Source organism: Seriola lalandi, unplaced genomic scaffold (genome assembly GCF_002814215.2).
Source record: "Seriola lalandi dorsalis isolate HSWRI2012SDOR001 ecotype SW California unplaced genomic scaffold, Sedor1 jcf7180002054864, whole genome shotgun sequence".
Lineage (NCBI taxonomy): Eukaryota > Metazoa > Chordata > Actinopteri > Carangiformes > Carangidae > Seriola > Seriola lalandi.
Window position 1 is genome coordinate 1,557,559 of NW_019525417.1, and position 15,477 is coordinate 1,573,035.

General features: G+C 42.7%; 1 protein-coding gene and 1 pseudogene across 1 annotated transcript in view; one reads left to right on the top strand and one right to left on the bottom strand.

The window, feature by feature from the left end:
• The window catches only part of magi1b (membrane associated guanylate kinase, WW and PDZ domain containing 1b), a 134,027-nt gene extending 126,193 nt beyond the window's left edge, over positions 1-7,834 (top strand). The window contains 3 exon segments of the mRNA XM_087179770.1: positions 328-471; positions 2,800-2,938; positions 5,847-7,834. Of these exon segments, the coding sequence (XP_087035896.1) occupies positions 328-471; positions 2,800-2,938; positions 5,847-7,033 (1,470 nt within the window). The 3' untranslated portion in view covers positions 7,034-7,834.
• Positions 7,835-11,926: 4,092 nt separating this feature from the next.
• Positions 11,927-12,588, bottom strand: LOC147817877 (rhodopsin-like; annotated as a pseudogene).
• Between the last annotated feature and the right edge of the window lie 2,889 nt (positions 12,589-15,477).

The following is a 15,477-nucleotide window of genomic DNA, read 5'->3' on the forward strand; positions in this document are numbered from 1 at the left end:
CTCTCTTTGCCTGTGCCCTCTCTCTTTGTCCACCTACAGCCCAAGGCATCAATAATTCAGCATCCTTACACCTGAGCATATGCATGTACACACACACACACACACACACACACACACACACGTTCTGGCACACCTATTAAAGGTGTGACTTTTCTGAAGGTGGTATTTGTCCTGTTCTCCTGAAATAGGAGTCCACTTCAAAGGACACACACTTCAAATCTGAATCGCAAAAGTGACCTTGATACAATTGTTTCTTTCTCCCTTCCTCTCTTTCCGGGGGTGTGTGTGTGTGTGTGTGTGTGTGTTTGTGTGTGTGGTCTCCGTCAGGATGCCGAGTTCTACTCAGTGGACCTGGAGCGAGACAGCAAAGGTTTTGGCTTCAGTCTGCGGGGAGGCAGAGAATACAACATGGACCTGTATGTGCTGAGGCTAGCTGAGGACGGAGCAGCTGTTCGCAATGGGAAGATGAGGGTATGGACACAAAATACCGCCACACATTCACACACCACAAATATTAAACATGTAGACTTATAGAAGATGCCACAGACACAATGTGTTATGTTTGCTTTCTCGCTTACATATTAGAAACGTTTTGCTGTTACAGGGCCACTCCACTGTTTTTAACTTGTCTTAGGAAGTACTACTCAGCCTGTGTACTGAGAATATAACCCCTGGTGATGTCATCAGGGTTATCTTAGCTTAGTTTAGAGACTGCAGAATTTATGACAGAAAAGCTTAATTTACAAACTAAATGTAGGAGTTTGATTTATAGAGGATAAGAGTGAGGATCTGAGCCTCAGCTGCTTCCATTTTTATTCTTTTAAGTCTCCCAACTTTGTGGAAGGGTGGTACTAAATTGCTTGACTACCCCTTTAATATTGTATTGAATTTTAAAATATTTTACATTTTTCCATAATTCTTGTGTCCCTTCAAAATTAGATCTTAGTCTCAATGGGAATTACTTTATTAAATAACGGTTATATGCAGCTGTGATAGCAATAGTCATTCTCTAACTGGAATAAATCCAAAGGAATTACATTATAACAACATATTCTTTGGAGCCAGTCAGAGAATCCCTGGGGTCCATTTGGATTGTCCAACTTATTGTGGCACATAGTAATGGACAGATCCAGATCAGCGGTTTTACTTTGTCCTTCTTGGCTCTTGTCTCATGAGTAGCTTCATCGTGTAGTCATCATATGTAAAGAACGCACCGTGGGAATTTCTTTATGAGGGCTGCACTTGCTAATCATCATTGTAAATGTTAACAAATTGTAAGAAGAGGACAGTGAGTTGTAATAGAGTTTCACTGTGTGAGAGACATTTGCTTGACATTTCACAAGCTAGGAAAAGCAGCCTTGTTTTCAGCTTTGTGACAGTGTACAGTATTTTTCAGAAAATCCAGTGGGTTTTATATATATTATATATTCATCTTTCACTTCATCCGAGAAATCCCCAAAATTGGAGATATGTGGTTTTCCTTGGATAGTGCTACCCATTTCTCTACGTACAGCACAACATGTCTGAAAAACGTCTCCTGATTACAACTGTAGATAGTAATTGTGACATGATGATTTGGGATGCAGTTTAAGCCAGTTGATTGTCCTGATTAACTGTAATAGTGATGATATTGACTCTTAGACTTAACAGCCATCAGAATAATATTATCAATCACTATAATTGTTTGTGCATAATGTACCTCCCAATTAGTGAAAGGCACGCTTCACTGAATATAAACATGGTAGCCTCAAGGCTTGGCCACATAAGAAATTCACTGTTTGAGTGCACTGTCAAAACACAAGGCACACAAACACTGCAGAGTCATAGGGCATGACCACTGACAGATTATGCACATTTTAATTAATTAATTTTCATCTCTGAGCTTGCAAGTTGACATTTATACACGCCACAGAAGTTGTCAGGAAACTGTTATATTTAACCTTTTATTTTGATAAATTGTATAAACCAGCGGCTCTTCCCCTGGGCTGCTTGATTGAATATACAGTGCAGGGTTAATTGATTCTCCTTTATGTGTTTGTATGTGAGACATATGCAGAAAGTTTGCTGGCAGATACAGTATACATGTCAGCTATAGGGCAGTTTAGGATATATTTTAATCTGCTACAGTAAGTAAGTGTGTGGGTGTGCATGTATTAGATACATTTGTATGTGCATATATGAATACATACATTTGTGTTTGTGCACCTTATTAGCAAAGATATTAATAGAAGCAGCTCTGTGAGGCAGAGAGGTGTCAGTGAGAGATCCATACTCTGCCAGAGGAATTCCCTCGGTGCAGACAACTGACAGATAACTTGAGGCGTGGAGGCAAAGGATCGGGAAGAAAAAAGTGTTGTTTCGTGGGTCCTGTTCCCTCCCCGCCCTCTCATTTCCCACTCTCAGCGTCACAGTTGCTGCTTTCCAACACAAATTGCCCTCTCTGGAAACTGTTGATTTAGGGGAAAAAATATTGCCGTTGTGCGGTTTATCTTTTGGAATATTTTATATGTAACTTCTCCTCAATCTGTCCTCCCTTTCCTCTCCTTCCTCTGTCATCATGTCCCTTTGAACCTCTATGCTTCTCATCTTTCCTCTTGTGTACTTTCTTTCCCACTGTCACTTGTTTTCCGCATTCTGTCTTGCTCTGCTGTCTCTCCTTTTCCTGGCTCTCGCTGTCTCTCCTTCCTCCCTCTGATTTACCTCTTCCCTCTTTCGTCATCACCTGTCACTCTGACTCTCTTCTCTGCCTCCCGCCTTTTTTTCTTCCATGCCCTCTTCCTTCCTTCTACCACTTCTTAGGTCGGTGATGAAATCTTGGAGATCAATGGCGAGAGCACCAAGGGCATGAAGCACGCGCGAGCCATCGAGCTCATCAAGAGTGGAGGCCGGCGCGTCCATCTGGTGCTCAAGAGGGGTGACGGCTCTGTGCCTGAATATGGTGGGTCAATCTACGAAAATATCCCCTTCTCCCCCATCTTCACACCCTGAGCCAGGGGACACCCAGTGGACGGTGGTGGGTCGAAGGGGAAAGAGGGGAAAGAACTAAATTACCCTCCCAGGACCCTTCACTCATCCCTGGGACAAACCCGCCAGGGTAGACGGGTTTGGTTGGTGTTGGGTCTCTTTCTGGTGGAGGTCACACCTTGGCTTTGGGATTTTGGGGGGGAGCAGGGGTTGGGGGTTGCTCCTGTGGGTGCTGTTGCCCTCTCCTGCTGTCACCTGCTCTCAGTTTCCATGTCATCCCGCTGTCACTTTTCACCTTCTGGCCACTGAGCAAAAGCACTCTGCTGGGACTTTACAGAAAGGTGGTGGGTCTGATTTCAGTGCTACATGAAAATAGAAACTGTTTACAGAGTTTGAATGAGGTTAGTCAAAAATCAATGTTTCTCGTGGGTAAGAACTAATATTGATGGGCTCCAATTCCTCATTAAACACTAATTTAGCGTTGAGAGGAAGAGAAATTTTGATCCATTGCATCCCATGATAAAATGGGACATCTCGCAGCTTTGGTTAGGACGTGACACAAACATATTTATGATATTTATTGAAGGTGAATGTAAGCTACTGAACTCTTAGGGGTTTTAAGTGAGACCTGTATTGAGAAGAAAAAGGCAGTCTGATGCTTTTTTTTTGCCATTTCAAAGACAAAATCTCACTATACTGTGCTTGACATTATTCACTAATCCATGGGTTTTATTTGCACCCACTGTTAATGTCATTGAAAAACTGTGACAATAGGAACTCTCCCCATCCCCATTCAAAAAGAAAAAGAGCCGCTCCAATTATATAGACGTTTTGTACAGTGATGAAAAGAATAGAGGCATTTTTACAAGTATTTTTGTTCTGTGTACAGAGCCATGAAACGAAGCCACATATTAATGGATAAAAGTCTATTGCTGCATGAACTTGTCAAAAGTGTAAATTGGATTTTTTTTCCTTCTATTGTCTATTTTCCATAATATTTATGGAACGTTTGTTTTTTTTGTGTTTTTTGTTTTTTTTAATCGTATTGACCAGTTTTGATTGATAGTCACAAGTCATCATAAATGTTTTCTTTTTGTTACTTTTTTTGAGTGGAGATACATTTGCCTGTCTTGAAAAGTTCATCAATGTAATTTTCTTTGGGCTAAGAATGTGCTGTCTTTACCTGCACCGATACAACATCATGTGAACTTGTATATTTTTGGATCATTGTTTGTACTTTTTAGTTGGCACAACCTTTGACAGTCTTGCCAGTATTTCTTTTGATTTCTGTCAGCAATGTAAAACTGCTTCATATGCTGTTGTTGTGGGTGTGCGAGTCTCACTGTCTTTATTTTTTGGGTTTGGGTTTCTGCTGCTTCTGTGTCCACATCTTTAGGTATATGTGGGTGAGTGTGTGCGTGTGTCTGTGTGCGTGTGCGTGTGTGTGTGTTCACTTATTTCCAGGACTTTTCTCTGTAACTGATGGTTTCCACTGAAGGGTTTGGGCAATTTCCTGGACTGTCTCTCTATTCTGAATGACTCAATGATCAAATAAACACTTTTTTTTTCATTGAAAAATCAACACAATAATTCTCCTTTTCTTCCTTCAAGTTGGTTCAAAGCGATCTAAACTACTGTGCTCTTCTCTTTTTTTCCTTTTTTTGTGTATCTTCTCCTCTTCCCGTATTGCGCTGGGCTCTTGTCTTCCTTCAGGGATGGTCGCTCCCCATCTCACTGCATGTATGAGAAATGACAAGATGGGGGAGGCCTCTGTCCTCCAAAATCAGACCACGGTTTGTAACTGTCCTCCCCTGTCGTCTGGCTCTTCCTCCCACTTCCAGTTGTTCTCTCTCTATCGTTCTCTCTCTCTCCATCCTGATGTGTGTGGTGTGGCCTCAAATCACCTGTGCCCGTGCTCTACTCCATGCATACAAATCCATCCACCCAAAATGCATTGCCAATGTCGCCGCTGCCGTAGCCGTTGTTATGGATTCATATGTCTGCACCAGTTGCATTTAACATCTGGGCAACAAGTCCCAAGGTGAAATACACAGTGTTAGTTGGTTCCGGTTAATTGGTTTAGATATCTATGCTATTTTAGACCATGAGAGAACATCCTTTTTGTTATTGCTACTTTTCTACCGTAGTTGTTGCTCTATAGTTTCGAGTCTTTCCTTAAAATGTAGACATTGAGCTGGGTTAAGGTTTAATCTTAAGAACTTATAATAAACAAAGCATTGCGGTGGCTGAAAGGAGGGAAATCCTTTGAGGGCAGCAGTTAGAATGGATGTAAAATGGTGCAACATTTGATTCTTCTCCGTCTTAGTAAAATGCCACCTAAACTGCAGTGTTCCTGGAATAAGGCAATAGTTTTTGGATCTCATCGTAAGCATTTTATTTGCTTTAAATATTTACAAAGTGTATAAGGCATCATGACAGCGCATGAAAGAGCATGGCTAATCAGTACGATCAAGCGACATCACCAACATATGCAGCATGTTGGCACTGACTGCAACCAGCCTCCAGTCCAGCCGCCCGACCAACCGAGTCCCATCCTGCTTCAGAGAGGTGACCCCAGGTAGACCTGGGACCAGGTTTGTTGTGGGTAACAAGTCTCTTCAAGTAATGGCTGCTTCACAACTGTGTCACTGCCTTTTATTCTCATGTGTAAGCTACACTAATTTACCATTGGCTGTTGCTGTGCCATCTAACAATTTGCCATCTTTGCTGGCATTAACATCAGAATGGCTTCCATTGGAAATGTTCTCAGCTTCATGTCTGAGTGATTCAGCATGGTTAATGTGAAAGCAGATAGGAGCTTTTAGAGTCTATATGTGTGTTTGATCCCACTGCCCTCGTTTGTATGTCACACTGTGTTGCAGACGGCAGCCCCAACGACAGCAGCACAGCCAACCCAGCCTCAGGGTTACAAAACGCTGCGGAAGTGAGCACCCTGCCCCCAAACAACGCACCATCGGAGTCAAGCTACCCACCAGAACCCCACCAACCATCCCGGAGCAAGAAGCAGCCGAGCCACAACTCTAAGGGCACCGGCAAACAGCATCATTCCAACCACCGCCACCGCTCCCCTCACAAGAAAACCAGCACAGGAAAACACAAGGGGAGAAAGTCCACGGGGAAGGACGTGTCCAAGCTGTTCAAAAAGAAGGATAACAAGGGAAGTGACGGCCACCATCACCATTCCAGCGGACACCACCGTAGCCGCCACCGTTCGCCTGACAGGAGGCACGGCAGGTCACGCAGTGCAGAAAACACCCTGGATGGCCGACACGGGGGACACCGCCACGGCCGCTCCCCCGACAGACGCCACGGTCACCACCGCCACCGTTCCCCCCACCGCTCTCGCCACCACTCCCCCAGACGCCACGGCCACTCCTCAGACCCCTACCGCCGGTATGCCTCCCCAGAGAGACAGAGACAAAACAACGAGAAGTCCAACGGGTTTGAGGCCGTATTGAAGGAGCCACCGAAGACCCCTGAACCTAGCCTCCCTCTCGAGGAAAGCATCCTCCGTGAACCCCCGGCCCTGGACCGCCTGAACAGGGAGGTCACGCCTTTGCCGCTGCGCAGGGAGGAGCGCCTGTACGGGGAGGACAGCCTGCTGATGAGAGCCTCCTCTACGGAGAGGGCCTACAGGGGGGACAGTCTGCTTAGGGACGTGGCTTCCCGGGGTCAGAGAGATGCCTACAGAGACATCACCCTGCCCAGAGTGCGCACCCCCGAGTCAGATTCAGCCTATAAGAGGTACAGCTCGCTGCTGAGGGGGCGCTCAGCTGAGAGGATGGAGAGGGGTGGGCCCTACGCCAGCCGAGGTAGTTCCCCCGAGCCGCCGCAGTACCGAGCCCGCAGCCTGGGACGAGACATCTCCCCGATCAGGAGCTCCAGAAGAGACGACTCGGAGGACGAAGAGGATGATGACAGTTTCGTAGCGGCTAAGGTGAGGGAGTACTACAGCACGCTGAAGACCAACACCAGTCAGTCGTCCAAGCCCACGTTCCCTGAGCCCAAGAAGACCTACAAGGAGAACCCCAAAGACCTGAGCATCTGATTGGACAGCTGCCAGCCAATCACAGCAACCACCCACAGAACACCTCAAGTACTCACTCCCATTACCACTTGGTTCTACAAAAAATGCACCCAGCTGTATACACACACACACACCAGACACTAACACAGATGCACACACATTATGTAACAATGTTGAGTTACTAACAAGACAGTGATTCCAAAATGACTTTTGAAAGCTGTTTTTTTTTTCTTTCTTTTTTTAATTGTATGTTTTATTTTCCTTTTTGTTTTCTTGTTTTTGGTTAAGCATTCTACATTTACAGTAACTCAGACTTTTCCAGAAAATGTAAAACCATAAAAAACAATGATGTGCCTAACAGTTCCATTAATGAGCGACATTTTGTTTTTGATTTGATATGTGGCAGGCGCTTTGTGCCGCACTGTCAGATGATGAAATGTATGTACTTTTCCACAAGGATCCCATGGAAGTACCACGCACCTGGATCACTGTAACCGGTGCTCACAATGATGCTGTGCATGTCTTTACCGGTTTCAATGTCTCTTTCTCTCTCTGTCTCTCTCTCTCTATATCTGTCTCTCTCTCCCGCCTTCATTCTCTCTCTCTCTCTCTCTCTCTGTCTCTCTCTCTCTCCCCAGTGCCACTGTTTTTTAGACATTTGACCAGACTATAGCACAAGCCTGCATTTGTTTGTATATTTTTGACAGTTTGCAGTATGTGTACATTCAGAGGTGATCATTTTAAATGAATGAAGGGGAAATTAAAAGTTAAACTATGATGATGATGATGATGATGATGTTAAAATAAAATAATATATTCAACAAATGAAGAAGTGTGTCATTTTTCTGGTCAGTCTCTGGTAATCACAACCATTAGGATCACTGTAATTTCATAACAGTTTGAGCAATACAAATGTGGTGTCATTACAAGAAAGATTTTGGGTGACAGGTAAAGAGTGTGTTCTAAAACTCTCAGCAGTACTGAGCTCTCATCATTTGGACAAACAAAAGACAAAAGAGCGAGGAAGCTGACATTGTTATCTCAGGCCTCCCAAAAGTATGTGTGTGGAAGTAAAGCCTTTGAAGAAAAGTAAAGCAAAGAGCTTCCATCCTTTTCAAAACATCAAAGCCTGGATAGGACAGTCTTAAAAAATTGTTCCTGCACTCCTCCTCTCACTGCGCACTTTGATTTGTGTTTCATCTATGCCCCTTTTCTCTTGTTGTCCTCTACACTCCTTCCCTTCCCCGTCTTATTCCTCTTTCTGCATCCTTTCTGCTCTCCTTGCTGAAAGATTTTTCGTTTGACAGAACAGACAGCGGGGAAGCTGTGTCCCTATTTCAGGGCAGTGACAGCGGTAGGTGGATGACGACGCTGGGGAGAGCTGTGTGGTTTTTTTTTTAAATTTTTTATCCCCCCTGGAAGCAGCGATGGTGTAGATGAGAGAAAAACAGCAGAGGACAGTGGTCACTCCTGGTGACCTGTGAATGCCAGCAGGGATGTACTGCTGCAGAAAAATGAAATATTTTGTCTGGCAGTTGCTTGATGCTGATGTTATACAGAAAGATGAGGCACAGCATGAGATGTTGCTGAGTTCATATAATCATTCATGATAATGTCTGTTTAGCTTACACTGACAGTACCTTCCTCACACCCTCACTGAGACATTGGATGCATGCATGTCTTCTTAAACATGCACAGAAGTGTGCAGAGTTTCTGAGCTTACATCATATGAAGTTTCTTCTAGTTGCTGCAGCACATGCCAAGGTACTTAATACCATATGTTCAAAAGTGTGCATACAAGATTACCCCGTGGACACAATCTGTGCAGCTCATAAGAGGAAGTAAGAAGCAGAGATGAAGCATCACGATCAAACGGTAACATATCAGAGCTTTTTTTGGCCCACTTTCTCTGTGATTCAAAAGGGCCTCAATGCATTACTCTGCTTTTGATGCAATGATCTGAAAGTGTTTTTACACAGCAACATTTATGAAACTGGCTCCCTGTTAGTAAGGAGAATGCACTTTTTCAGGTTCACAGAAAGAGTTTCATTGTAAATCATTGTTTAACAACCCATACAGCATATATCCCAATATATCCTTTTACTATAATTTTAATTTTGTATAATTTTCTTCTATAGGTCCTGTTTTTTATCCACTGCGGTCTACAAAGAGAAATAGAGAAGATATTTGTATCCTGAAAACCCTTCTCCTTTCTCTCCTCTCTCACAGTGAAGGGGAAGCTGCACCTAAATAATGGATGTAATCCACTTTCCACCACCGAAACACTCTCCTCCCCTCTCTTTAAGTCTCTCTCTCCCTCTTTATCAGGACATACTCCACTCCTTCTCATCATCAAATGCAGGAACAGAGCTCCATGTTTTATTGCTTGTGTGTCCCCAGAAATGATTAATAACCCATATCTGGTGACAATTTATCATGTCAGTGCCAGGCAGGAGGGAGAGGCCGTAATGAAATGTCCAATAACAGCATGACTACAGCCCAGCGCAACGACAGCCCAGCCGGGTCAAGCCTGCATTCTCCCACAAGCTTGGCTCCAGGTGCTCTCGCTGCGACCTTGGAGACCTTCTGCTCCCTCATTGCCATGGAAACACCAAAGCAAGGGGCTCTTTCCTCAAGCTGACTGACAAGAGTTGGAGATGCGCAAACAAGGCAGAGGGAGAGAAGTAAATGAAAAGAAAACAAGAACGCAGGGTTATTTTTGGCTGTGTGCTCAGGATTTCAAGATGCTTTCACTCAAGAGAGCAAAAAAAAGTTTCTAATTTTCAAGTTACTTTTCTCACAGAGGGCTTGGCTTCCTATATAACAAGCCTGTTGTGGTTTCCAGTGCTGTCATGTTATGGACATCCACGCCGCTGTCATGTAGTGGTTACTCTTTGTCCTAATACTGTATCTGTCTCATGCTCGGCTGTGCATGGAAATCCGCCTTCCTGGGGAGGGAGGTGTGGTGGAGGAATATGGTGTGATTGTTCAAAGGGCATTTCATGCACTATGTGTTTTTTTTTATGGCAACAATAGCAGTAACCTAATCAATAGGATATTCTGTATGTAAATGTAACACTTTGAGGCCATTGTGGTGGATGGTTTTGTTAAGCAGATTAATGGCTTCAGACCCTTGCAGTTGTCACACTAATCAATCAGCAGCTATTAGAGAGAAATCCACAGCGCAGTGTCTAATAAGCTTAGTTATATTTAATTAAACTCTGCCTTTCTTCCTATTTTTGAGGCATCCAGATTTTTTTTAATCCCTGTGCTAATTTGATAAAACTTTGGTGAGCCTCTTAAATATCCCAAAAGAACTTGATTGTAGCCTTAACAGCTGGTAGTTTTGTACTTGTTTCAAATTTCCTTAGATTAAAAAATATGACTGACATCTTAGAGCAAACTCTAAACTAGGATGGTGGGCATAGTAAACATACCTGAACATCATTGCTAACGTCGCTAGCCGTCTACCATGTTGATTCTAGCATTTAGCTGAATGCAGTTCTGTGTCTATGTTCAGCTGCTAGCATAGCTGTCGAATCTTAGTAAAAAAAAAAAAACTCACAATGATGAAACCCTAGAACTATTAACCAACTTCACAGTTCCGCTCAGCACTTGTGGATGTTGTTGCGTATAGCACGCAACTTCATTGTTGCATCTGGCCAGCACCAAATAGGTAGAAAGACAAAGTTAGCAACTAGCTGTTGGAGCATGTAGCAGCAGCTAAACAATCACATATTCCCCCACTGGAAGCCAAAAGAAGAGTGACAACTGGACTTACATTCATAGGTAGCCTGGGAGACAACTCCAGATAAATGCTTATGTTACACCATGTCCACTGGATATATAAATAGGCTCCTTTTTGCTGACAATTGCCACATCAGTGTTTCATCTAGTGCCTATTGCCTTCACAGCAAGTGTTCTGGCTTCTCACATTTGGAGATACACAGGTGTTGCGAATATCATTAACGATGGGTCTGTTCTATTCAAGTGTCCAAACAAGCTATAACAGCGAGCCAACATGAACAATACCAGGACCCTGAAACTGAAGCAGCGAAATGGAATGTAGCCAACATTATTTTGATTATTTACAGCTGTGAAATGTCAAAAGGTCATCAGTGAAAACAAACCTGTTAATGCAAGTATAAGGAGAGTAATCAGATACAGGTGAATAAGAAGAAGAATAGGTGGCTCAACAGATGATGTGCTGAGTGAGTTGTAACATAAATGTGACTTTAAACTCTGAAATCTGATTTAAGGCATGTGCCAGAAGTGAGTCACATTTAGTAGCAGCCTTTCAGTGGCAGTTTAGTAATCTATCAATCTATTCCACAGGTGGGAGGGTTTATGTGCACTGAACTTTTGCCTGCCCCAGAGGTGTCACTCCTGGCTCTCCTCCTCTTCTGAAATGTATGCATGTCTAACAGGTAAAGAAGCAAATCCCCCGCTTGTGCCGCTTGTGGTGTGCAGATCCAGAGTGTCTTTCTTCTCATCAGGTCTCTGTCTCACATCTAAATCGCTCATCCTGTATCATGCATATGGTGCTCTTGATCACAGGCGAATTGCACACCTCATGGTAAGAACGATGCAGTTTTAAGAATGACTCATACACTCTTAGAAATGAAATGACCCTCTGAAAGCTGTGTCAGACTGAGCCAATAAAATAGTTATACTGTCATAAGAAATGCATGTGGAAATGTCGGCTTTGCCTGTTGCACTGTTGAATGATTCATTTCGAATTTTGTGCGAGGCCATTCGATCATGGTTATTCCAAGAAGAAAATACTATACAGACCTTCTCATGAGTTTTTTTCATTCAATCTGTCTTTTTAATATGTAACAAATTGTAAATTGTAAAATGTAGAAACTCATTTTAATGTCCTTCTTCAGTCAAAACTGTGGTCTTTTTCATTTGTTATTCAATCTGCAAGACTTGTTGGGCTGCGACCTCCTGCTGGGTGGCTGCTGCTTCTTTGTGCAGAGCAGACGACAGTGGTAGAAGGATTTAATGGACAAGGTGATGATGAAAAATGTAGATCACAAAGGCTTCATGGTATAGCAGTGAGCACCACAGGATCCCTGCGAGCCTTCAGGAATTTAACAAGATCAACTGATGAGAGGCGGCACAGAGCCGGAGACTGCCACAGTCCGAGTGAGAGGTACATCTGCAATTGCATGGTTGTCTGCAAAATGGAAGTAGCTCATGGGCATACACACCAGGGACCAGAGCGTGATGTCACCAAGAGACGCCCTGCATCGCATGCAATGCTTCCACGAACAAAGCACCTGTGCATTGCTGTGGTGAGTCCTTCCAAAGTCCATGAAGAAATTATAGCTAGGTTCAGCAGAAATTAGTTTAGCAGCATGTGGAGCTTCTTGCTCTAAATGGAGACGTAAAGAGTGAGAAAATAAATTGGGAAAGAAATAAACTACGACGAGGAAGAACATGTATGCAGCCAGGACAGAAAAAGCCTAAGCCTCAGCTAAGTAGTGCAGTGGATGCTTGCAGGGGCTCCACACAATGCCAGTCAAGTTTGAAAAAGGCATATAAAGGTCAGGTCCTTCTGTGATGTCCATGCGTGCTGGGTGTGACATAGAAATAATCTGTCATCCATGTCAAATAGAACTGTTCTGCATCTGTCTATCAGGTTAGTGCCCTCTCCCAATGGTTCCTAGATTATCCAGAGCGTATGGAGAGATAGCTATCTGTGTAATCTGTGTGTTTGTGTTGTCATCAAACTCAAAGAGGAAATCAGTCATATGTTCAGCGCAGGTCTACGGGAAAACATGCTTCAAAGCTCTTTCAGCAACATTTCTTTTTTTAGATTTGACAATGTCAGGTTAAATATTGATGCTCTGAAGTTGCTTCAAAGGAGTCGAGGTGGGAGGGAGGAGAGTGTTACTTTGGCAACATACAAAAGGAGATGTTATTGGGTGAGAAATTTGGAAAAGAGAAAAAAAAACAAACATCTGATAATGTATTTAAACAATCATCATTTTACTACATCAATCATGTTTCATCTGCAAAAAATAGATTCACAAATTTGACCTCTCCCTACACATTTCATATATGTGCATGATGTAATGGTAGTTTGTTGTGATGAATTTTATATATGTTATATATTTCACCACAGGCACACAGCAGTAATGTGATTGGAAAAAGTGTGGCAGGAAAAGTGCCTTTCGCTCACAGGTGTTTGAGCAATGGATGGTAGTTGTAAACAGGAGTGAGCACTGCAGTAGACAGCTGCTGCTGCTGCTGCAGGCTGCTCAGAGATGCAACAAAATATTTGGTCCAGTGGTTTAGATAGATGCTGGCCTGTGGTAACATAGCCACTGGGTGTCTGGTGATGTGATGGTGGTAAAGAAGCCACCTCCTTGATTTACTGGCATTTCAGTAAAAGAGCACTGTATGCTTCTGTAATTGGTCCCTTGACTGAAAGAGTGACTCTGATTGGCCAAAGAAGTAAAGAGAGTAAAAAGCTCTCTAGTTTGACCTGGCTGATGCAGAGGACTCAGCTTGAGGGTTCATCATCATCATCCTGAGTGGGTGAGTGCTCATTCTGTTTTTTAATGATGCGGGGTCAGAAGAGGAGAGGCTTAAACCCAGACTCTCAGAACACTTCTGCCACGCCTCAAAGACAGAGCAGGAGAAGAGGTGCAGATCTGGAGAAAGAAACCAACTGAGGACACTAAACCATATAGATTTTGATACCACAGTACATGGTATATTAGACTACACACTGCACTAAATTAGGTTATTCTGGTAAATTTGAATTATCGCCTGACAGGGATTACTAGAGATAAAAACACACGTTGAATACAAAAGTTACTGACTAATGTCAGGTGAAAAGTAAAATGCATGTCTTCTATGTCATCTTTAACACTGATGACTTAATACAGGTCATACAGGTCTTTTTTATTCCGGCAATCAGAACTTGACTGATTAGCAGAATAAATTAAATACTACATTAATTATATTCCAAAATCAGTAGTTGTACTTTACTGACTTTGTTTAAATGTTAACATTTAGTGTCACCATCATTTACACCCCATAGATAGTGAAATGTTGTCAGGGTTTCTGTTATATAATTGAGTGAGCTGGTGATAGTAACAAACAGTAATATCCTTGACCTTTCTTAGTCCTTTCCACTCAGTCCTCCAAGAATTTTTGTTGCATAATTTAAGGGCCTTCCGTTCTCATACACTATATAGTATATAGTATGTAGTTACCTACTGAGTGTATAGTGTATGAGTACAGTATGTTACATATGGTAACTACAACAACTATGTCACAAAAATGAAATTATTGGTTCATTGGTGATTAGGCTGTGTCTATACAGCAGTTTCATAAAGGAGAACTCAGTTGAGGTTCAGTTTAGTTGTCATGGGAACCAACAGTTGATGTACTGAGTATGATGAGCTTTGCCAAATCTGATAAACAGTAATAACCCTTGTGATGTCATCAGGGGGTTATCTCAGCTTGTGTTTGGAGACTTCAAATTTATAACAGAAAGCCTGTTTTACAAACTGAGGATGTAGATTTTGAAATATGTTCGTATCTACCTAGAAAGGAGGCTCTAAAACTGCTTCTGACTGCATTGTGGGAAATGTAGGATCCATTATTTTTAGAGGTCGAGCTCCAAAAAACCATGAATCTTACATTTCCCATGGTTTTTGGAACTTGACCTGTACAAGTCACTCTTTCTCTGCATCTGCATCAGTGTTAACCATAAAGCGTACTGCTTTAATACAAAAAATGCAATGCAATTTGAAAAGCTGTTTAAACTCCAGATTCTTCCAGAAATATAAAGTTAATATAGAATTATAGAATTGGCTTGTGAGATTGGATACTGTGGTTGTTGTAAAATACTGTGGGAAAAATGTAACCTTTAAAAAAAAAAAAGAGCCATCAGTTATCTTTAGCACAAAAAGCAGCACAGTGTTGGTGAAAAAATATCAGGTTATGTTCCACAGTGTCATCTGGTGGTAAGTTTAAGACATCACACTCTCCTTCCCTCCCTAGCATCATCACTGTCAACAGAGCTCCAGCTTTGATTGCCTTGAAGCTGTGAAAACAGGCAGTTCACAGATTCAACAGACCACTTCCTGTGGCAGACATACTGTCACCTCCCGAGCCATAACTCACAAGCTCAAGTGTGACTGATGTTCTAAAATGAGAGCAATCTGTGTTTCCCGCCCACATTCTCCATTATAAAGCAGTGAGTTTTCTGCCAGGGTGTCACACATTCAACATCTGAGGCCAAGGACTCTGTCAGAGAGAGCTGGATCAATATGTCAGCAAAGGAATCTTTGTGTGTGTGTTTTTGTGTGTTTGTCACAGTGAGGGTCAGAAGGAGATGATGGTCTGAAGCTTCTTTGTTCATGGTATTGATTCAGTCTGGGAGAGTGAGCTGATGTCACACAGGACTGCGCTGGCTCAGGGTTTGTGATGTTGTGGTAAAA